Source organism: Haliaeetus leucocephalus, unplaced genomic scaffold, assembly GCF_000737465.1.
Source record: "Haliaeetus leucocephalus isolate CR32 unplaced genomic scaffold, Haliaeetus_leucocephalus-4.0 Scaffold849, whole genome shotgun sequence".
Classification (NCBI taxonomy): domain Eukaryota; kingdom Metazoa; phylum Chordata; class Aves; order Accipitriformes; family Accipitridae; genus Haliaeetus; species Haliaeetus leucocephalus.
Window position 1 is genome coordinate 3303825 of NW_010973285.1, and position 25174 is coordinate 3328998.

The 25174-nt window shown below is 37.4% G+C and overlaps 1 protein-coding gene across 1 annotated transcript in view; it reads right to left on the reverse strand.

The window, feature by feature from the left end:
* ANKRD31 (ankyrin repeat domain 31) overlaps nt 1-25174 on the reverse strand; it is a 75368-nt gene that overhangs the window by 11352 nt on the left and 38842 nt on the right. Inside the window, exons 13-22 of the mRNA XM_010582871.1 lie at nt 21715-21842; nt 20715-20857; nt 18805-18964; nt 18246-18349; nt 17382-17463; nt 15137-15233; nt 12516-13578; nt 10139-10279; nt 9470-9566; nt 6033-6092 (exon numbers count right to left, since the gene is read on the reverse strand). Coding sequence (XP_010581173.1) covers nt 6033-6092; nt 9470-9566; nt 10139-10279; nt 12516-13578; nt 15137-15233; nt 17382-17463; nt 18246-18349; nt 18805-18964; nt 20715-20857; nt 21715-21842 — 2075 coding nt within the window. The remainder of the gene's footprint in view (nt 1-6032; nt 6093-9469; nt 9567-10138; nt 10280-12515; nt 13579-15136; nt 15234-17381; nt 17464-18245; nt 18350-18804; nt 18965-20714; nt 20858-21714; nt 21843-25174) is intronic.

Below are 25174 nucleotides of genomic sequence, written 5' to 3' on the forward strand. Positions count from 1 at the left end.
ATTCGGTGGGTTTTACGTACAGCCTCAAAACAACTTCTAGAGCCTTCTCCTAGGATATTATCATGTGGTGATTTAAAGACTCAATTGTTTTGTTTAGAAGCTTTGTCCCGACTTAATATGTTAAAAGTCACTCCTGAAAAAAAATAAGATAGAAGTGTGATATAATCTGAATGCTCACCAAGGTAAGATTATCAGGTAGTCTCCTAAATGCTTTCATTTGATATTACCAGATTGTGGTGTCAAAAAAGTCTGTCTTACTTTTCAAGCAAAGCAGTAGCTGAAGCCACTGCCTCTTGAAGCTTGCTGTTTATCACATTGCCTTTCATTTATTGCTTTCATAAGTAAGATAAGAAAAGATACATGTGCTCTAGGAAGATTATCTACAACAGTTCTGTTTGTCTTCGTCTTCTCTCAGCCCCCATGGGACCACCAAAGCAGATGAAAATGTCATAGTGCAGCTGATGAGAAGGTGGGTCAGTTATGAAAGGATTTCTTTTACAACTTGTTTCACAAAGTAAAAAGGACAGAAAGCCAATGTTTAAAGCTCTTAACTAGGAGTGTGACAGTCTGACAAATTATAGCCAATGTCTCAAACATTCATTAAAGAACTTTGGTGGAGAAGACAGCCTCTGTAAAAGTGCTCCAGTTGTGTGAACAGGAAAATGTAGCCAGAGGAGAAGGCCCCACAGGGGGTGGGATCACACTTCTTCAAAGCTGCAGTTCCTTATCTTAAGTGACCATGAGAAGAAGCACAATGTATGCGCTGGAAGGAAAGGACAGATAGCGGTCATGCTTGCAGGGAGGGAGAAGCAACTCCCCGATGACCACCCAAGCCCACCGACCCATTTCCAGAGAATCCCAGGAATGGGAACTGTGCATGTCGAGACCACTGACTAATGTCTGGAATGTTCCTGAGCTCACACTGCGCTTCTCAATGACAGCAAATCCCCACCTACGGGGGCAGACCCTTTAAGTATAAAAGAAGGGAGGATGAGTTCTCAGTGCACACCCTCCAGAACTGGATCTCTAGACTGGCTGAACCAATAGAACTGGATCTCTAGACTGGCTGAACCAATGCTGGACCCAGGACTGATGAAATCCTTTTCTTCTCTCTTTCTCCCTGCTCGGCCCCCCCTCCCCGCCCCGTCCTCTCTCTCTTTTTCCCACAGTCCCTACACCTCATCCTTTTGAACATAAACCACTGGCCAAGTCTTGGACTAGGAGTGGATCTAGCCACTCCTGGGCTCCTCTTTGAGAAGGAGTCTAGAAAGCAAGGCGGTCTACTCTGAACCTCATGACTCAACGGGACGTGTCTCCTTATTTTCTTCTCTGAATTGATCCCCAAATAAGTAAGTCTTATGTATGGTTAGCAGGTGTCGTACAGTTTACTGACATAGTTTCATGTTCCTTTTTCAATTTTTTTTTTCTATACCTCCCTTCTCCTTTCACATGTCGGCTTGACAACATGTTGCAAGGTTCATATTGATAAGTTCACTTGTACTTGGGCAAGGTTAGCTTGGTTGAATGAACATTGATTGTTGTTTGAACTCCCCTGGTGTCATTTCGCCTTAATTCTGACAAAGGAAATCCATGAACCTGAGTCGCTCCAACCTTGGGATGTGACAAGGAGTCAGTTTACTTTTAGCCAGGATTCTTAAGAAAACAAGGTTTCTGTACCCAACAAAAAGGAGCAATGGCTACAAGTCTTAACAAGCAAGACTACAACTAGATATATGGGGAAAAAAATTCACCATAAGCACCCTTAAGCACACGAATATATTGTACAGACATGTTGTGGAATGTCCACCCTTGAAGATATTCAGAATTTGACTGGACAAGGCACTGAGCAACCTTATCTAACTTGGAAGCTAGTCCTACGTTGAACAGGAGGTTGGACTAAGTACCTCAAGAGGCCCTAACCTACATTAGTCTGTTGTTCTGTGCAATCACACTGTCACCTAGTTACTTTTGAAGTAATTTGCCAGTTTCAGAAAAACCTGGTTGACAGATAAGAACTACAGACATTAAATTCTCAGAATTGGCTTCCATGACATGTAGTCCTTGAGAGCTGCTGCTTCTTTTTTTTTTTTCCTTTTTGGCCACCTAAAAAGTGAATTTTGTTTGGCTCTTGCTGGCCACAGAGCTTAACTCTGAGTTAGTCCTGCGACATTCTACCTTGTACCTTGCTGATGATAGTAGATAGAAGAGCAGGTATAGGATTTTGGAAAGGAAGAGTGTGCAGATGGAAGAAGCCTATACTTGTCATGGTATGCAAAGTTACTGGAAAATATAGCTTTGTAAATTCTGCTGACAGAACTATGTACATCTTTGTAAAGTATGTAAGTACCAAATGTCTGGAACTTTAAAGTACTGGAAAATACTTTTAAATATTTTGTCTGCAAGCCATAAAGACGAGAAAACACTATAATAGCTGCACCTTGAGATATGTCTCAGATGCAGAAAGATTATGGATAGAAATATTTTTCTACAATCTCACTTTTCTTCCAAAGTACAAAATCCAAATAACATATAGTACATCTCCCTGTCTTTTATAGTGTCATGGTTTAACCCCAGCCAGCAACTAAGCATCACGCAGCTGCTTGCTCACTCCCCGCCACCAGGTGGGATGGGGGAGAGAATCAGGAAAAAAACCCCAGCAAACCTCGTGGGTTGAGATAAAGACAGTTTAATAGGACAGAAAGGAAGAAAATATTGATGATGATGATGATGATGATGATGATGATGATGATATAATAATAATAATAATAATAATAATAATAATAATAATAGAATTGGAATATACAAAACAAGTGATGCACAATGCAATTGCTCACCACTCTCCGACCAATACCCAGTTAGTTCCTGAGCAGCGATCCAGCCCACCCAGCCCCAGCCAACTCACCCCAGTTTATATACTGGGCTGGTATTCCACATGGTATGGAACATCCCTTTGGCTAGTTTGGGTGAACTGTTCTGGCTGTGTCCTCTCCCAACTTCTTGTGTCCCTCCAGCCTTCTTGCGGGCTGGGCATGAGAAGCTGGAAAATCCTTGACTTAGGATAAGCACTACTTACCAACAACTAAAACATTACTGTGTTATCAACATTATTCTCGCACTACATCCAAAACATAGATTCGTACTACATCAAAAACATAGCACTATACAAGCTACTAGAAAGAAAATTAACTCTACCCCAGCCAAAACCAGGACAAACAGTCACATAAATGGGGACATTGTGTAGTTCATGAATATTCTGCTACACGTAACAAGGAAAACACATATATTAGATGCTAGGGCTTTGCTTTTGCGGGGTTTGTTTGGGGTTTTTTTGTGGTTGGTTAGTTGGCATTTTTTTTAAAACGCTTCCAAGTACTTCTCCTCTTCCATATTACTATCACCATTATTGATGGTAATGATGAGCCACTACTTCAATAATACCCAATCCAATAAATTCAGATACACAGAATCAAGCTCCTTTAAGTCATGTCATTTTGTTTAAAATAAATAAATAAATAAAAATTAAACTTGGGGTTCTTAGTTTGCCTCTTGACTTTTCAATCACTAAATTACATTCATCATCTTTTCCAGCTTTCCTCCAAAAACATGGAGGTAAGAATAGTAGAGTTTTCCAGTGAAAGTAATTTCTGACATAATTGCCTGTGCCTAAGCAGAATCTAGGGCTCTGAACTGGAGTACTATGCAGCACAAAATATATTACAAGCTTTCAAGAACGGGTTACATTTCTTTGCATTATAATTACATGGAGCTTTAAATATATTGCAGGAAAAATATACTACAATGGGCTAGATTTGTTATTTGGACTAATACCAAAGTAATATCTTCAACCAGTTCAAAGATGCATATGAGATCCCTCTTCTGAGGAGTTTACAATTCAAAGACTAATGGAAGATTCTTGCAAATACGCACATGAGATGTTTACTAGTAGCCCAATTTTACACCTATCTAAAAGGTATTGAAATACTTAATAGCTTGGTTTCATTCTACTGGAACAATTCATTTGCATTTAAAATATTCTCCTGCCAAGTCAGCAGTTTCAGCATCACAACTTTGTACTGGTGCACTAGACAAGAAGATAAGATTGACTAGCAAAAAACCTGAAATTAATTACTCTTCTATTATTTTCCAGTACTAGCAAAGCCAAGAAAGTAAACCAGTTAAAAAGCCAATTTATATAGCTGAGCTTTACATTCAAAATTTATTTAGCATGAAGTAAAGCAGCAATGGCATTGCATATCTGACTGGTTCTTTGGAAACAAATGTAGAGGGCAAACAAACACAGAAAAACCGTCTATGGGCTATGGGGCTTCTCATGGCACTTCCAAAGCTTCATTTAAGACACTCAGTGAAATTCTCATCCTGAGTCACTTGTTTTTAAAGTTTTCCTTCTTAAGTAGGAGTTTGCTTTTCATAGTTTGCTTTCAGAAATACTTTTGGTCAGATAATGAAACCTGAAAAGCTTCTCCTCAGAACTGGATGCAAAAGGTTTGGATTCTATAAGCTAGAGATGTGGAAACTGGGCTGGCTGGTGGTTAAATTTTTTAAAGGTTATACTGCAAATTAAGCAGCTTCTTCCTTCAATTAACAGGGTAACTGTAGAAGATATGAACAAAAATGTATATATGGAACAACATTTCTGTAAATTTGCAATTTATTGATTTGTATTGTATTATGAATCTTTAATTTTGCATAATCCCCACTGTCTGTTAGCAGTAACCTTTGCTACAAAATGACTCTGCACTCTTGCTATAACAGTTTCCACACAGGACTGAGCACTCAGATAATAGGGTGTCAAGGACCATACATGCTACAAGAACATTATCTTGGTAAGCAGAACTATAACTAGTAACTATATTTGCGAAAGTATGAATGTGGCTGTTCATCTGCTCAGTGGAGAAACTTAACTCCTATGAGTGAGACATAATCTATGTAACTTTTCAATTCATATCAAAGGGCAGTTCAACATGGGGTTTTTGATACATAAATGTTAATACAATCTACTACAAAATCTATTTTTTGTAACTTTAAAGTACACCTCCCTCCAAATATTCTGCCCTGACATTTAAGATACTAAGTCTATTTGCTTCTATTAATAAAAAAAAAAAAAAAAAAAAAAAAAAAAAGTGTGATAACAAAGCATTTTCTGCAGAGGATTCTCAGCTCCGGGGTTTACTTAATCCCTTGCAGTATAGCTGCAGGGCCTATGTATAGACTTGCAGATTGCAGAAGCACAAAGAATTGCTTTATAGTGTGGATAGCTTTCAGTGTGCAATGGCTGACACTGATTAGGCACTTGACCTGATTTGCTTCTTCCTGTCTCCACAGCAGAGCTGACTCAGCACTGTTACCCACTTCAGTGCAAAATGTTACCTGACATTGGGCACAGTGAGGGTTTGGGCTGACCACTCTAACTTTCACTGTGGTCAATCAGGGTCACCCGTCTGCAGTGTAATCAAAGGTGGCAGAGGCAAAAATACTAGCTCAAAGTGCAGTAAGCACTGTTCAAATTGTACAAATATTACAGATAGGGTTTAATGTGCAATCAACGTAAAAATTTAATACTGAAAACACAAAGTCACAAGCTCAGTCAACTCCACAAAGATCAGAGCATCTTCAGGAACTTTTCCACTTTTCCCTTTAAATTAGATTACATGAGATTATTCAGCAATGCTTTTGCATCACATTTCTCCATCTAAATCCAGAAGACATTTGTCTACACTATTGTTTTGTGGAGAGATTTAACTGAGTACTTGAGTTATTTTAACTACATCAAAATAACAAAAATTCTAATTTGGACACAGGAGAGCCGAACATACTGAGCTCTGAAAAACTTCATTATTGGGTCATTTAGATCAATCCAACCCATCAGCAGAGTCATCATTTTTCACCAGCATTCTTTCCCTCCCACACACAAATCAATTCCATGCCACCTACCTTCTTTTTCCTTTTGTATCTCTTGTACAGCCCTTGCACCCACCATTAGGATTTTTAGGCCGTTAAAAAAAAAATCTTACTCTTAAATTCCCTGGTAACAGCTGCTTCTCTTTCAGCACATAGCAATGTTTTCACAACTTCTGTTTGTGGCAAGGATTGGTTTTTTGGCTGCATATTGCTCAGGTCAAAGCTTCCAAGAGGCTGAGCAATGGAGACAGTATCAGTACTCTGATGGTGTTGGTTGTGGTTGCTGAGGTCCTTTGTGATAAAATTCTTTCCTGAGAGCATAAAAAGATGAAGACAACTTTGTTCTAAGAACAAACAGTAACATTTAATGCTGGTGGTTTAATGGTTTAATGCACAGAGCAGTTACACTTTTTATTTTTCTTAGAGGTAAGTGCTGAAATTTTCACTTGGCTTTACATAACCTAACATATGTAGGGGCAGACTTCCCTTTGCTCCTTTACCAGCCCAGCCATAGCTGCTCTAAGATGACTGAGGCATTCTCTTTTTTAAAATATATGTCCTCCTTGGCAAAATTACATTAGGTGCCACGCAAATTTAACTTGAAAAGTAGCCCACTAAATGTATGTGTGTTTCACTGCTTGTCTCAAGGAAAACAGAAACATATGATATCACATACGATCACAGCAAAACTGTTCTCATTTGCTTTCATGCAACCTTATTGTGCTCAGCTACTCATTTTATGCTAAATACCTGAAGCAACACTAACACAGACCTTCTGATACAGTTCCCATTGTTAAGCCATTAAGAAATCACCTGGATTTCCTTGAAAACACGCTTTATTCCACACAACTTTGGGGTCTTTATGAACTAAAGGTGAGCAAGGGTTGTTCTAATATTTACAGGTGGCTAATGGTTATTAAAGGCTGTAAGGGATTGCCAGAGCACAAGAATTGCACTAGTCATGCCGTTTTCTAAAGACCATCTTCCTGAAATAGCAACCTGCAAAATGAATGTATATATCACACTTACTATAACAACTGGATATGCTTTTATTTTAAGCCACTTCACTGGAATTTCAATGTGAAATATCTAACACCAACATCTGCTCTGCAACTGACATCTGCCCTTCAGCTGATATCTGCTTCTGAATCCTTGTTATTCTTGATCATTTTTAGCAAATATTATGTCATCATTACATGTATCAGAAAACACACAGGAATAAATTCCAAGCTATATAACCACTTTTTCTTCTGTTTTCCTACACACAGATAGTCTAAAACTACTGTTTATTTTCTTAATGTTTAGTTCTCACTCAGACTTGAATACAGTAATTCCTGCTATCTGCTAGCGTGATCCTAGAAGAGACTAAAGGCTCAGACTCAAAGGAGGGTCATAAAGAGAAATTTAGTTAGAATTTAGATGACTAATTCAAAAATTGCAATCTTTGAAGCTTCTGTTAAATACCTGCATTGGTCCGGGACTGCTTTACTTCATGGGGTCTTCAAGTTTTTTGCATTAACTTTCCTCAGGTACCTAAAAATGTGCTGCTATACAAACCTTGAAGCACCTTAATCTCAACCAAGCTGAAAAGCTGGAACATTTCTTATGCTGGCAGCCACAGAACAGCAACTCCTTCACCTGTCTTGCCCAAGAACCTTGATTTGGTAGAGGTTCTTGGGACATGCTTCCTGAATTTGGCTCGACACAAAGTTCAGTGGTAGCTGCTTCTTTCTGTTAAAAGATGGCTAGATACAACCATTGCCTGGATCATTTTCTTCCTACTTCCCCATCCTCTTCATACAGTGGCTCAATGAACACTGAGCTAAGATATGGGAAGCTGGAAGGAGTGTGTGCATGGGTCTTTTAAAATAATAGCATTCTCCTACAAAAATACTCAAATTATCAGGCCCCAGTCTTCTCTTTTAACAATGCTCTGGGATGCACAGAAAAAAATTCAATTAATTAATATGGTAAGAAAAAAAGAAGATGACTGATTCTTTACAAAAGCAGGATAAACTACTGTAAAAAACACACAGGCTGTAAGTATATTAGAAAGATAAAAGAGTGCCTGGGAATGTCCCCAGGCAAGTGGCACAGAAAAGCTCATATCCACACCAGCAAACTTTCCTGTGCTTTCAAGAAGGCTGGCTGCAGGCAAAGTGCCTGTTGGGAACAGCCCTTGGAACAAGCCAATTCCTGAACTGGGCCTGGAAACCATTCGGGAGCTGCCCAATGCCTGCAACTGTTCTCACAATACAACAGTGCAGGTTAATCCTCTTCTGGAACAAATTTAAGGCACCCTTTAATTTCCTACTATATACCTGGCCATATAGTATCTGAAACAGAACTGAAATTGAGAACACTCTGGCTTTCCCTCCTTCCATTTCTCACCTGGGGCTAATGGTTAGGCATTACCGTGATCTTAAAATACAAGTGACAAAAAAAACTTCTTTAAATACTCTTTCACAGATTACCCCAGGCTATTTCTGAAAACACTTACTGATCTTCAGGCTGATTTTTGTCTGTGAAGAGTATTTTTTGAATAAATGGATTTCTCTGCTTTAGAAGTTACAAGTCTTATCATAAATTTCCCACAAGAGGAATACTTTACAAGAACCAGTGAAATATTCAAAAGTCTATTAAAAAGTTAGGAGACTAAATCCATTTTTAAGTCACTTACACCTGGTATAAACTTAAGTTACTGAGGCAGGGCCAGGTAAATTCATCATCTGGATGCTCTTAGCCTGAAGCAAATACCAGTAGAACATGGTAGTCTGAATATCAAATTAGTTATTTTAAATTATTATCTTTTAATTTACTTTTAGTATGTTAACAACAGAGTAAGCCTGGTATCCCAGTTCACATGAGGTGCAGTGTCTCATCAAACTAACAGAACTAATCACAAAAGCCCAAAAGCTTTTCAGACTCCAAGTGCAATGGGCTGTCGAAGAGACTTGCATTTCCCTGAGAACACATTACTTATCAAAATTAGGCTGAAGTTCTGCCTGGCAGTTCTGAAAAAATTGTTCAGTGTCATTTTGTCATATCAATGCTCTCTGTTTCTCATGACTGTTTATTTTTAGAGAATAAAATATCCCCCTAGTTATTACTGTTGCTTGGGCATCCTGGGATTTCCACCAACACAGATTATTTAATGTGATTTTAAGATGTACATGCCTCTAAAAGTTATGCTAGTCTATCTGAGTTTCCAACAGAAAAAAAAAAGTATTAAATTAGCTTATTAAAAACTTCACTACATATTAAATATTTTAAATGCAAAATGTTACATAAATATTTTTTACATAGCAACCAAGTCATTAGTAGTCATTCTCTTCACAGAACCAATTTATGGAAGAAAAGAAATGTACTTCTTTAGAGATCACATGTAAGTTCTGGCACTATTTATTTTTCAAGCCCAAGATCTGTGATAAGCGTGCAGCCCAGAAAAAAAATCAGAAAGCAATAGAGGAATTTTGGAATTTAAGCCCTTTAGAAATCACTTTCTGCTGCTTTCAGTCACAGTGAATATTAGATTTTAAATAGTACATACCCAAAGGCTCTCTTTCTTGTGATGGTAATTCCAGGTCACTAGAAACTGACACTTCTTCAACAAGAAATTTTGACAACTGTGTCCCAAGATATGTAACCTGTACAAACAAATCTAAATGGATAACTGGCCATTTTAATTAGTGTTTTTTTCTGATAGGTGTAAAAATTTCACTTTTCTTATAAAACTGAGTTTATGCGCTTAACAGTCTAATCTGTGTCTGTTGAGATCAAGAAGAAATTCTGCTGATTTGAATTCTAAATGAAAAAAAGCATAATACAACCCATCTGCAAAGCCCTCTAAACTCTGCCAGCATTTTTGCAACATTTGTGCCTGACACCCTGACATTTCAATAAGGTTACCCCTTTTTATTCAAAGTACCTTTCAGCTTTTTCTGTCACTCTCTTAATCATCTTTAAAACTACTCTTTCAAAGCACTGATAGCTTACAGAGTGGGTATACCACATCCTCTCAACACTTGTGACTAGGTCATCACTGTACAGCTACAGCTATGTAGCTCTGTCTTAGCTGCTTATTCATTAAGAGCAAGAAGACTTTTTAAAATTTACGCTTGTACCCTCTTTTGCTTTAAGAACAGTAAGGAGACCCAGATTAGTGAAATTTGTTATTGACATTTATTATTGCTATTTTGGGGAGTAAAATCAGGCCTACCTTATTCCACACATACTTCCATGTCACAGAAATATCACTTCCTAGTAGATCTTTCACCCACTGCTCTGGATTCTGCAGTATTTGTCTCTTACTGGTTCTGATCTTGCCATTGTTTAAGAGCGTGGCTTTATAACTAAATTCCTGAAAAAGAAAAATTAAATAATTTTCAACTCATAAATTAACAAATCTGAATTAAGATCCTTAAAACATAAAAAAAAGCTGAAGAACAATATAGCTGAAAAGTTGCAGCTAATTCTGTTTTTCTCTGAGAAAAAGTTAAAGTATTTAATGCCACTGTCATAAACTGTAGTATGTAAAATAGGATGATTTATTCCACCAGAATAAGATGTTTTGGCTACACAGACGCCACTGTCAGAGGACAAATCTCCCTACGTGTGTTTATCAAGAATTGTATTTGCATCTTAGTTCCTCTTAGACATAACAAGGCTGTGAATAAATTAACTTGCCACAGTGAACTCAGGAACTTGCAGGAGGCAAGTCTGTGCAAGAAGAAACTGTTCTCAAATGCAATCTGCCTTATACATGTGGAACAAACGCAAGTCACAGTGAAATTCTATCAATGATTCAAAGATTAAACATATTTGCATAAAAACTTCACTTATGTCAAGGGACATCACTCAAATGTTTTAGGACAGCCTTATCTGATGCAAAATTAAGTATAGAAGACTTTATTGTTACTGCCTCTTCGATAATGCTAATACTGCCCAGTTCTGCAACATATATGCACCTCCAGAAGCATGGCTTATAGTTTATAGTTCAGTAAATTATGGTTTTGTTGTACTAGCCTCAGTTAGGCTAACACAGCTAAATAATGCAAAAATTAGCTGTTGATAAACTATGTTACAACTTAGTAAGGTTGCTTAGCATGCGTGAGGTTAAACAATCAGAATAAGAGAATGATCCACCAGCAAACACTGAACCGCCTTCTACCATATCCACTGGCTTGGGGTGTCTATAAGAATCCAAATTAAGATTTTTAACGCAAATATTTTGATGAACACTCAATCCAGTTCAGTTTCATAGCTTAGGTCTACAGTGTTCAAAAACTGCATTCTGCCTGCCCAAAGCTAATCTTCAGTAAGGACTATGTACTAGCTGTATGTTGTTATCAAGTACATCTCTATAATGATAAAAAAGGAAACTTTACTGATCATCTCCTCTTTGCAATGCAACACTGGCTTCTAAACTTCAATCTCTATAGCACTGTCTTCCAAAACATAAATGAATGTCATTTTCATTCTAGTAAAAATCACTGACTTCTCTACACTCCAAACATCAACATTTCAATACAGGGTTATAATTTCTTAAGATTGACATGCATCAACCCAATATCACAGATAACAGTCTTTAGAAATGAGAGTAAGCATACTGAATTCTTCATCCTTCCATTTAGTCACCTTGAGGTTCAGAGGAATATTACATATTCTTTAAAGAAAAGAAGCATGGGTATATACCTATGACATGGCCCAACATAGACGTGTGACTTACACTGCCTTATGTTACAAAACACAAGACCACATGAAATGGCCTCTCTCAGCAGAAAAGCATTCCCAAGCAGATTATAGGTGCAGAAGAAGGAGGCTGTTCTACATTAACTATAGCCAATGAGTTGGCTGAAAAGAACCTTTCATGTTTTAATCAATATGTGGCCCTGGAAATTAACTACCTCGCAGCTGGGAATTCAGTCAATAATTTCATCATTTGCTCAATACCAAGCTAGTCCCCTGGCAGCTGCCTTGCAAATCCGCTCTGTATTCGGAGGGATGCACAAGGACATGCTTTTGTATTAAAAAACAAGGTTTCTTTTTCTTTTTCTTTTTCTTTTTCTTTTTTTTGCCAATATGGTTCATACCAGACTGGATACTATACAACCAGCTGGCATGTAAGCAAGTAATTTTGCACATACTCATGTCTATAACAGCACTATGAAATCCCTGATGTCACATTTCTTTATTTGAGGGACTTGATAGTTGCTTCCAAGAATCACATTAAGTCATAAAAACCTTAACATTCCCACTCCTTCCAATATGAAAATCAGGTATTACACAATGTAGACCAACCAACAATTCCACTCTGGTTCTAGCAACAGGAAATGTTAACAAACTGATAATGCAAAGTTAAACACAAATTTTACATATGCAATATTCTGGGTGCTAAAATTATGGGCTGACAGAAGATGTCATCCATAGCATTTTCCTTTAAAGCTCATAAAAGATTATCTGTAACCAATGAAGAGAAATTTTCAATACTAAGTGCTGAAGATGTAGACTAAACCATGAGAACTGCTGTTTCCCCATTTTAGTGAGGTTTTTTTCATTATATGCTAATATTAACATTATTATATCTCAACAATTACCTGCAGTTTGAATTCTAAAACATTTTCTCCTGGCTTAATCCTTCCCAATTCCAGTAGATCTAACAATTGAAGCTTCTTCTTATTTTTTCTTCCATACCTCACTTTTTTTTCTTCACATTCCTGATTACTATAGCTCTCGGAAGACTTCTCACTGAGGTTTACTGGATAATCTGTATTTGAGGTAAGATTTGTAAGCACCAAATTGGCATTAAATGAGTTCTTACTATTCTGAAAGATCATTTGCTGCAGAGTATTAGGGAAGTTTTTTGTCGATGTTGACAAAATTACTTGCTGCTGCTGCTGCTGCTGCTGGAAAGCTTCTTTCTTATTTACATATCTGTGTAGACCCTCATCTATAAGAACCTGCTGGCAGTCACTGCCTGGCTGACAGACATTGTTATTGACAACAGTGCTTCGGGGTTCTACAATATTGAATGCGTTGGTCACTGAAGTGGGATTCAAAGACTTGTTTCCTTGTTCTGTAATTGCTACACAATCAATGTCTTTTTGCTGTGAGCACTTTGTTTTAGCAGTGGAAACGGTAGGTTCTGAAGGCAATTGCACCACTTCTACAGCATTTGTCAGCTTTGACATGTTGTCAAAGGGATATTCTCTTTCCCTGTTTTTGGATGCCAAAGCATGATCAGAAGCCTCTTTGCTTCTAATTGCTCCTTTATTTGCTCCTGTCTCATCCAAGCAGATGTGTGGATGTTGGCTGCATTCCTGAGCTGCAAATCTATTTTCTAAAGAGAGATGTGCTTCTACTCTGTTTCCATTAGGCATGCTGGCACCAAGTCCCACACTAAATGTAACTACATCAGGACACATGATTTCATCAGCAGTTAAACTTTGTCTTTTATCATTTCCATGGGAAATAACTAAGTTTGAGATTTGCTTCTCTGAACATGATGCACTGAACACTTGCTTTGTTCTTCTGTAATTTTGTATTTTCTGGACTAATTCTTCCTGGTTTTGGGCAACAGTCAACAGACTCTTTTGTCTAGAAGCAAGGTTAACTAATTGTTTCCTCAGTGCTCCTTTTTTAAAAGACTCCACTGAAGCCCTACAGAAAATAAAAAAAAGTAATAAGGACACCAGAGTTACTCTAAACACAAAATAAAAGCAGTTTAATAGACATAACCCCCTAAGAACATGAATATGTTTCAAAGGACTCTGCCAACACCTAAAATATGAACAATGTTTTTATCATGTATAAAGTTTATAGTTCAAATCCCAGGCTTATGCACAACAAACTGCAGAATCCCATCTAGAAGCAGGATGCAAAGCATCAAAACTTCAGTAATAGCCTTGTCCTCCTATACCACCCTCAATTCATAGAATCAAAACTGGGTCTGTATTATCACTGGCTGCTCTTTTATTACCACAAATCACAATAGTTCATTGAATTCAATGCCTTTGTGGCTCTAATTTGGAGCCTTTAAAAATGAGTTCAGGATGAGCTACTACAGGGTGATACTATCAGAAATTTTTTACAGTGTACATAACAAAACATTTTGTGAAGCCACAACTGTAATAATACCACATGACCATTAAGAAAAGTGGACAGAACAGTTTAGGATGTTCTATGTTAGTTTGGGAATGTCTCTCCCTTCATCAGACCCTGCTCCCTAGCTAAGCTGGTCTCCCTGTGAGACTCCTTACCTAGGGGACTTTACCTCCTTCCTGCTGGAAGTGAATTCTTTATTTTCCCCAATTCCTTTGGCACAGAAGCCACCAGCCCAGCGTAATACTCTTTTCACCTAATTCCCCCTCATGAGACTAGTGATTGGACTACCACTCTGGCACCATGCTGGAAAGACAGGGGACTACGACAAGGCATGGGAAAAGGAATAGCAGCATGGTTTGCTTTTAACTCCACTCACAGCAGAGATGCCATGCAAGTAACACCATCCCAGTCTTGGAAGAGAGAGACTGTTGCGGGCATAAGGACAGAGGTACAGCAAGACTAGCTGGTGCAGAACAAGGACAGCCAAACCACAGCGCGACGTATTGGTGTCTGTACTGTGATACTGCTTGCTATCACATGTGTTTAGAATCCATGATACAATCAACATATCAGTGTATAGTCAATCACTGATATGAGTAAGCCTGGACAACTATGGACTCCACAGGCCAGTGAGGCTCCACACACTTTTCTAGCAGTGTTTCTTCAGGGAAATTTTGTTGCTTTATTGCTATACAGATACAGAAGAACGTGCAACTGAAGAGGCAAAACTGGAGCAGTGACACTAAAAGCAGTGTCTGAGTTGCTACTGCTTTCCTCCGTGATGCTGTAAAGTACTCTAATTGCTCAGTACCTCCACTTCCTAATTTCTGCTTAGGTATTTTTCCACACCTTTTGTATGTTCACTGCCTAATTTCAATGCTTACTGTGTGCACAATAACTGATTAGTATGCATTAGCTAAACCCTGAAGTTCTTCCTTGATGTAAACTCTTACTGGAGGTAACTGAAGCCAATATGGATCATGCTTCTGCAAAATCTGAATAAAAACCATATAGTTTTACTTTCACGCTACTGAATGATAACCTTCTAACAACCTCTGTGACTATTGCTATAAAGAAGAGCTTCATATAAATACAGTCCTCGTATTCTACCTACCTGTATTTTTTAGCAAGGGTATCCCTTTCTGTTTTCTGTTTTGCAAGCATTTCATTCAAAGTGTCTTGCATCTGAGACAGCCTTTGGATATACACATCTGTCCAGTATTTCAATATAATCAAAATAATGATGGCAAAAAGCAGCAGAAATTAATTACAGTTATAACGTTTTTAATGTAGCAAATACACAGCCAAAGTATGAAAATAGTGTTACTGTCATGCATACTGATAGCTCTTTACAATTAGAGTACTTTTAATGGAATTCTTCATAGCAAGAATTAAATGCAAGTTTAACTTAAAAGGAAATAGCCCAAGTACTGGAAAATTTTGAAGTGCAAGTGCCTTGTCTAGGAAATTACTAAGAGAACAGGACAGATTAAAGAACTGTCCTTTGGATGGTAGAGCAGTGAAACTTCTGAAGTTCTCTGTGTTGCAAGGAGCTAGACAGGACATATATGTGAGGCTACCTGCAGAAGTTACACAATCTTAAGAAGGTGGCTAAAACCTTTCTGTTTGAAGTATTATAAAATAGTTTAATGAGCTTAGACTGTTCCAAGTTACATATAATGGTAAAAACATATGTATCATAGTTTCACATAGTTTCAAATCCATATTATAAAATTAAATTAATTATAAATTCTCTGGGTTTGTTATCTATGTTTTTCTAAAATAAGAAAAGAAATTATATATTCTTCTTTATATGCCATATCTCTTAGCCGTATAGCATAAGGGAGAGCTCAGAAGTCATGACCAGCAGATACCACTGGGATAATATGCTAAACATGTAATCTAATATCTGAAATTCTAAAACAGGAAATACGACCTTTCCATAATAATGAAAAATGGGAAATTACAGGATTAAAAATGGCATTTATAAAATGTTTCCCCAAACCTGTTTCATAGTATCTACCAGTATTTACTTACTTATTAAAATAGAAAAACATGAAAATATTGGTTTTATTAAGGCAGCTGAATAGGGAATTTGAATCTACTATTTACAGTAGGCTGTATTGCATGCAAAAACCTTGAAGACTTTATTCTACGTTACAATTTTGTCAATGTACTTCTACGTTCTTGTTCAGTCTTGTACTTTTTCACAAGTAATAACTATGATTTTGTTTAAGAGATGCTAGATTATTAATGTTTTTGTCAGTAGTGGTAACAGATCACCATGTTCATTTCCCTCATAATCCTAAACAGGAAAAGTCTGACAGTTTTATTTTGCTCATTTATGATATTGCACCTATCTCCATCTATAGGCTTCTGCCTATTGTATCATCTATCTGTTTGTCAAACATTTTTCAAGAACACGTCGATTTTAATTAACAGTTCATACGCCATAAATTTGAGTTGGAAGCTACAAATCTGCATAATTCCATATTTCACACTTATTTTTAAAGGCATAAATTGACTATTTTAAATATAATTTGAAAGTGCCAGCCTATATTAAGGAAAACAAATTTTTTAAAAACCCTTCCTTTCTGCCAGGAAGCAAAATTTTTTCATGGGCATGAGCTGCTACAAAGTAAACAGTCCTGCCTAGATGGCAAGGGCATCTGGGGAGAGAGACTTTGGTCAAAGGCATTCCTGCAGCAAGTTTTGCCACTTGAACAGTCACGGCAGAGACACAATAGACTCAAACTGCTACACAGCACGAGCATTGTCATCTCCTAGAAAGCCAGTGTCACTTAGCAAGCCCTTGAGATAATCCGAACTGAGATTTGATAGCCTAAACCAAATTACACCTCCGGGCACCAGCATTTCTGAAACTGCCCGTCATCCACAGTGTCTGCCTTAAAGATTTCTCTTTTTTCCCCTCATAAATTATTTTAGGCTCCTGAAAGTCCAGCTGCACTAGAATGAAAATGCTGCATCTGTTACTTTACATACAGACATAGCTGTTCTTGATTGTGTAGGGGCTCATGTACTTGTAACGGAATAATGTTGCCAACAGTGTGCATTCTTATCTAATGATGCCTTTTTGTATGATTAGGTTGACTTGAAACATATGCCTCCAAGTGGCATGGTTCTCTTTTTGTCATCATATTCATTCCTACGTAAACTGGAAATACTTCAGGAGGTGCACTTACCTGGGAGCTGTTATTAAAATCTTACTCTCTGAAGCTGTATTTTCCAGAGGAGACATTCAAATACATTATGTGCAATACTATTTTAAAAACAACTATATTACCAAAGATTCCGCCCCCCCCACCCAAAAAAGTGAAACAACTTGAATTTACGTCTACCTGCATCTTTGAAATTTCTCAATTCAAGTAGCAACAGTTCTTTTTGCTTCTCTTCTACATCCTGTATGGCAGCAACAAACTCCTGTTAACAAACACAGAAATGATAGCATGAAGTAAAGCCAAGTGCACCATATAAAACACAGACCATGAAGCATAGCCTGCAGGATACATATTGGCAGATTCAAGTAACTCCAGGCATGGAATTACTGTGTAAAGGCAATGGGGCCACTGGTAGGATAGACATACATAGTGCCAAGGGTATGCTCTGCAAGGGGCTGTCACAGCCTGGTTTTGCCCAGGCATTCAAACTAGTCCATGCTCAGCGTCCCTCCTCTGAGCACACTGCAGGGATTAGACAGTGAATTTCACCATGACATCATCACCTAGACAATGTAGACATAGCCTACAAATACCAGCAAGAGCTTTCTTAACATGCAACTTGTGCAAAAATCTTCCTTGCTGTTTTAAATTAAGATTAAACAATTTCTAAATACCTTCATTATCATGAAGAAAAATCATTACTCTTTCAAAGAGCCATTTTGGAAATGTGATGAAAAGCCTCAGGATTCCTGACCTTTTTTCCAAGTCATATAGGCAATAAGAAATGTATATAAGTATTGGCTACTGTTTGCACAATAAATCTAAGTGCACAGGAACCATGGAGAGAGAGAGAAGTGATAAGATACACACTTATATACTGTAAACCCACAGTTTATATACTGTAAGCGTCTGCATGATGCTGTTTTTCACATACATTCTAAAGGGTTAATTATTTAAATGATATTTAAATGTTCAGTCAGTAAGTGACACTATGCAGTACTACATTATAAAGCAGTTTAACAAAACTCTGTTATCTATACTTACCGCACTGTATTTCTCATGTTGTGGCTCCAAAGATGCATCATCATTTTTACAGCAGGCGTAACAAGGACGTTTTGATCTTCTTGACCTAGAAGGACATTTCCTCTCTCCACAATTAAGAAAAAATAAATAGAATTTAAAATTAATTTGCAGGAGCATAATAGGTTAGATTAGCTAATATAGGTTACAAAGATGCAATGGCAGATCACATCATAAAAAAATATCTTGTATATGCAAAGGAGATCAAATTTAGGTAGCATAAAGACGTAAGTATTTAAAGCTACCACTTTCAAAAACACAAGGTTCCTGTGAAGGGAAATATGGATAATAACAAAAATCTGAAGAGCCAAATATTCCTTATATGTCTTTCTCTCAGGGGAAAAAACTCTGAACTCACATATCCTATTTTCTGAAAATAAATAAATAAAATTCAGTAGTTAATAGAGTTAAAGATATCAGTGCCAGGCAATATGCAGCTCTGCAAATCAGAAGCATTCTGATGTACAGTTTTTCCTTAAGACTACAGGGTAATCCTATGATTTACATTACAAACCCAACATACCTGTAACTTCAACAGTCTCAACAGGAAGTACAGAGTCCATAGCACTGTAAGACTTCAGCAGTTCTTTCATTTCATTATCACAAGCTTCATCCAAAGCACTTTTTCCTGAACCATTCCTCTCATAGGGATTTGCTCCATGTTGTAGTAGAATCCTGACTGCCTATTATATATTATTATTATTTGTATAGTGATAATTCTTGTTGTGGACCTATAACACAACTATATGTGTTGTATCTATCATAAATCACAAATTATAAAGGTACAAGTAAGATATTCTAAAACCTGTTACACTTGCAATCCTAATGAAACAAACAAGTTTAACTGGCTGTTATCAACACAGACTTGTATCTTACACTTCTAATTTTTCCATTAAAATACACAAATAATTCACAACTTGTCACTAAACCTGCCATCTTTACGGTATTGTTATAGAGAGCAATTACAAAACTTCATACAACTAAATTAAAAGGAACTGGTCAATTGTATTACAACCAAAGTGCAGAAGAGAAGTGGATTTTTTTAAAGTATTTAATAGCCGTTTTGTCTTTCAGTTACATGCACTGATGATTTTTTTCCTAATTCCAAATCACATGCAATTCTGCTTAAGTGTGAAATGTGGAAATTAGATTAGTGTCATCAGTTGAATCATCCACCCCCTAAAATTCGTATCATATGAAAGTGTTGATGAGGTCAGAGCTTGGATGGTAAAGAATTTTCACATGTATGATTTCTCATCTCTAGCATTTCTTCTTTTTTCTTACATTGAGTGCTATTACATATCAGAAAGTATCAGAAGGAGAATACTCCCTAGAAGTTCAGAATCTTCTCCATCAGTTTTCCCCCCACAATACTGACTAATAGCTTACATGTTTTCAAGAACCCTACTGATAGTTTGGCACCAGGCCTGTGAAACCATCCTCTTCATTTTATCTTTACTCACAGAAAAGATAAATGTGATGCAATATCATCTCTTCTGACAGGAATAGAAGTGGTATGTTTGAGCCAACCTGGCATTACCTTTTTACACTCAGTTCCCTGGAACTCAGTGTGCCAAAACAACATTTATTTGTGTGCAGTTCTGGGCCCCACAATTTAAGAAGGATATTAAGGTCCTTGAATGTGTCCAGAGGAGGGCAACAAAGCTGGTGAAAGGGCTGGAAGGCATGTCCTGTGAGGAGCAGCTAAGGACTCTGGGTTTGTCTAGTTTGGAGAAAAGGAGGCTGAGGGGCGACCTCATTGCTCCCTATGGCTTCCTGAGGAGGGGAAGTAGAGAGGGAGCTGCTGATCTCTTCTCCCTGGGATCCTGTGATAGGACGTGTGGGAATCGTTCAAAGCTGCACCAGGGCAGGTTCAGACTGGACTTTAGGAAGCATTTCTTTACCAAGAGGGTGGTCAAACACAGGAACAGGCTTCCTGGAGAGGTGGTTGATGCCCCAGGCCTGTCAGTGTTTAAGAGGCATTTGGACAATGCCCTTAATAAGATGCTTTAACTTTTGGTCAGCGCTGAATTGGTTCAGCAGTCGGACTAGATGGTAATTGTAAGTTCCTTCCAACTGAAATAGTCTATTCTGTTCTATAGAACCATAGAACGGTTTGGGCTGGAAGGGACCAGCTAATGAAAAAAATGGTTGATACATGGGAGAGAACCATGGGGGGCTTCTGAATTTTTCTCATTTGCCTGCTGGACTGAAATAGTCAACTAACTGTACAATTTCAACTTTCACTATTGAAAAATATTTCCTTCTTTAATTTTGATCACTTTAAGGAATATTGGTTTATTTCCTACATGCAAATCTACACTTAAAATTGTATTAGTAACTTCGACTTTCCTTATTTAAACCAGGATTTTGCTTTGCTGACCTTCTGCTGGAAATCAGGCTCAAGAAATCTAATGTAAAAGAAGAACGTACCTCCAAATAATTGCCAGAAACAGCATCATGTATTGGCAAAATACCATCCAGACTTCTGCTGTTAACATTAGCACCGGCTTTCAGTAATTCTAAGATGACTTCAGTAAATCCCCCATTGGAAGCTTCATGAATTGCTGTCCAACCTAATAAAAGCAAGATGACACATCCAGCATGCATCTGATTTGGAAAGATCCACAGGGATCACTAATTAGTGATTATACATTTTTCTGTGTTTGCTGTACTATAAGCAACGGACTACTCTCTTTAAGAAAAATCTTATACAAACAATCATCTTGAAATGCCAAGGTAAATTACTTCCTGTGTAATTCAGTTTACTTTAAATAAAAATGTATCCAATATTAAGCAGAAAAATATTGTTTACTTTTCTACTACACTACGAAAAATAACCGAAGAAACACAATGCAGTAGAAAGACTCTAAGAACTCAGAAGCATAATATTAATAGTCTGATTTCTAATCCCAGTGGCATTTTATAATATCAAGTCTGCCAGGCATCCAGAATAGAATATCATCCATTCTGAGACTATAAAACCAGAAATGCATTATACATTTAGATAGAAAAAAAGAAAAAATAATCTTGTAATCTGATTTTTGTCCTTATTTCCTAAGGAAATAAGATTTGTGTGAATGTGCTTCACACATGTATATATTCATGTCATAAGCATTAGTTCTCCCACCGAACTTTCAAGTCCACTTTCCGTACAAATCTCTGAAAATGTGCTCTTCAGCAGAGGAGCAAGACCTGATTAATGCCCCTGCTGAGAAAAAGGCTGCATTAGCTCCATGCTGAGACACAAAATCCAGGGATTCACTGATTGTGCTTGCACTTGTTGAATGACTTCCTTTCCCCCTCACAATTATATCATAAATCAAGAATCCATAATCATATTAAAATTACACAAATTACATAAAACCATATATACTATAAATTATATAAAACTGTATTATAAAACAAGCCCATAAGAGAGTAATTTTCAAACCTGCATAGTCCTGTTCATTGACACAAATTCCAGATGATATTAGAGTTTTCACCAAAGATAAATCTCCTCTTTTAGCGGCAATATGCAGCTGAGTTTCCCCTTTTGCATTTGTCTTCTTTTTCTTCTTTCTCCCAGCTCTTATTTTATAGGGACCATGTAAAATTACAGCTTCTTTTCTGGTAGATAGGGAGGATTCTAAACATATATTGGGTGTTCATTAGGAACCACAAAAAACTGTTTCATTATAAACAAAGAATTAAGCTTCATCACTCATTTGAATTAATGTAAATGTGTGCAGTGCTGTTGCCTTAATTATTCAGTAACATTAACTGACATCAAAAGGTTAGAAGCTACTGCGTAACAGCTAAGATAACAAACAGATCCTATGCAAGAGAATTTACAGTTCAAATCTAGATGACTTAACAAGGGTACAATAAATTAGGGATCAATGAAAAAGGTAACACGGTTGAAGTTTGATACTGTATAGAGGTAGGGAGCATGTTACATTTCTCCATGGACTGCTTTCAAGTTACCACGCATGCCTGTTAAATACAGAAAGTACACACATAAAGGTATTTATATAAAAGTGAAGACTTGACTATCACCTCTTTTCAGTTCCTAATTCTGTATCAGGGAAGAGAGAGGTTTCTACATAAGGTATTTTTACAGCTGCAGTGTGAAAAAGTCCTTCAGACTGATTACAAATCTTTGATTAATGTCTAGTGACATAGCTGAACTGCCTTTTAATTAAGCCTGTGCAGGATGGGACACATTGTAAACAAACTTAATTTAATCCTTCTCTTACTGGTTCACAAAGCGAACAACATCCACTTTATATTTTATCATGTGATCATCAGACAGGTCCTAATTCTGAGGCTTCAGGTAACAAACATATCAGATTGTAAGACATACAAAGAAAAAAACAGATTTAAAAAGTACTGATTCTGGATACATGACAACCCCCTCCCCCAAACTGCTACCAAAAAGGCAGGGTGTATAAATCTTCAAAAGCTCTATCATGCATGTTATCTTTTTTTAACTCCTACTCCTGCTGTTATAATACTGTGCTATCAGATTTTTTAAGTTTACTGTGTTCTCTGATTTCTTAAAATCTGTAATTCATCCAAAAAAAGGAAAGTGTAAGTTTTTAAATAAGCATTTTGCAACTCTTATCCATGTTTTTTTAATTATTCCTATGAACAATTTATTGCTGCATCCCAAGCATTTCCTCTTCTCATCAGACAAGCTGTCTTCTCAAATATTTCCGGTTATCAGTATTCATTGCTATCAAACATTTTCCATGATTTAACAGCTGCCTTTCTTCAGGCTCCTCCTGCCTTCTGGAAAATCTGCATTTCCAAGGTTTCCAAGGTAAACTACTGAGCTTATCATCCAAGACTGTTTGGAAGAACATGAAAGAAATACTGCAACTATATTAAAGACAGACATACAGTGAGGATATATCCATACTAATTTTAAACTTGCTTGTTTGGGCACTGCTACAGCCAGACTGTGGCAGCATGGAGCTCACAGTAGGCTATTCTAACCTGTCAGAAGGCAGCCTGGCCCACACCCTATTGGCAACTAGAAGAGCTAAACCGTTTCTTTTTAAAATGAAAACTGAGATTCTAGAGCACACAGAGGGGTCGCGTTATTGAAATACTCCTCCAATCCAAGATCTACTTTTCTGTAAGATAATGTATTTTGTCTAAAAGCTTCTGGGTCTGAACTCCCACAGCAATCAACTGCTTTCCGGTTCTTCCTTTTCTTCCCCTTGATTTATGGGAGAATGTCCTAGGGACTTTTTAGAGATGTAGGAGAAAAAAAAGGCGCACAACAGCCCATTAAATTAATGACCCTTAGCAATATTGGCTGTAAGTGAACAGAAAAAATTGCAAAGTTTTCCAGCTAAGTTGTCATACACAACAGTTTTCTTCATGGTTGTTAGGAAACATTTGCAAAAGCATAACAGGACATTGGTATATGACTCACAAAATATTGGTTCTCCATGGAATGCATTGCCAAGTGGGTCACGAGCAGGAAAGATCAGGAACTTCGCAAATACAAAATCCAGTCAGCACACATACAAAGGTATGATGGAGAGATTACAGTAACTGGCAATCAGACTAGATTAGGCTGCCATACCTCAACAACTTCAAGGATATCCTCTTTCAAAAAGACATTTGAATACTTCAACATTGGTCTATGAGTAATTCTTTCCACAGATTGACTATAAGAAAAGCAGCAAGCTGTTTGTACCTTCCTTCTTGTCGTGGTTTAACCCCAGCCACCAACTAAGCACAGCTAACTAAGCCGCTCACTCACTCCCCACCCACCCAGTGGAATGGGGGAGAAAATCAGGAAAAGAAGTCAAACTCGTGGGTTGAGATAAGAATGGTTTAATAGAACAGAAAAGAAGAAACTAATAATGATAATGATAACACTAATAAAATGACAACAGTAGTAATAAAAGGATTGGAATGTGCAAATGATGCGCAGTGCAATTGCTCACCACCTGCCGACTGATATCCAGCTAGTCCCCGAGCGGCGATTCCCCGCCCTCCCTTCCCAGTTCCTATACTAGATGTGATGTCACATGGTATGGAATATACCCTGTTGGCGAGTTTGGGTCAGGTGCCCTGGCTGTGTCCGGTGCCAACTTCTTGTGCCCCTCCAGCTTTCTCGCTGGCTGGGGATGAGAAGCTGAAAAATCCTTGACTTTAGTCTAAACACTACCTAGCAACAACTGAAAACATCAGTGTTATCAACATTCTTGCATACTGAACTCAAAACATAGCACCGTACCAGCTACTAGGAAGACAATTAACTCTACCCCAGCTGAAACTAGGACACTTCTGTATAAGCAGAATAGGAATGTTTAGAGCCTAGTAAGTGACTGACTGTAGATGAAAGTGACACAGCGCCATTTAGGAAGAAAATACTTTTACTCAGAATAGAATAATATAAGGAAGACCACTGGGACACAGGAATAATCAGATGAGATATAAAAGCCAGTTAATGAAGAAAAGGCATGAGAGAGCAAAAAATCCAAAAACCCCACAAGTCAGAAAACATTATCCCATCTTCCACTTTTTTTCTGCTGTAATCTGAATGCCATTGTCCTGGTCTCCAAAGCTATTAATGCCTCCAACTGTATGAAGAGCTATACTTTCTCACATCACCTCTCAAATGGCAGCATTCTCCTGGGATGAAGGAAATAATTAAATTTTTGCTGAATAAAATATTACCTGAAGAATCTCCTTTGTGGCAAAAGAAGTAATCTGTGAAATGCTATTCCAGAGGACACTAAAATGTAAGACACATGTTTGGAATAAAGTTTTTTTAAAATCCTAGTTGTATATATAGCAGGCAAAAAACATAAAGGAAAAAAATCCAAAAATGTATTAATGCACATAGACCTTATTATAAAGATTGAGCAGGAACATAGGAGCTACAAAAA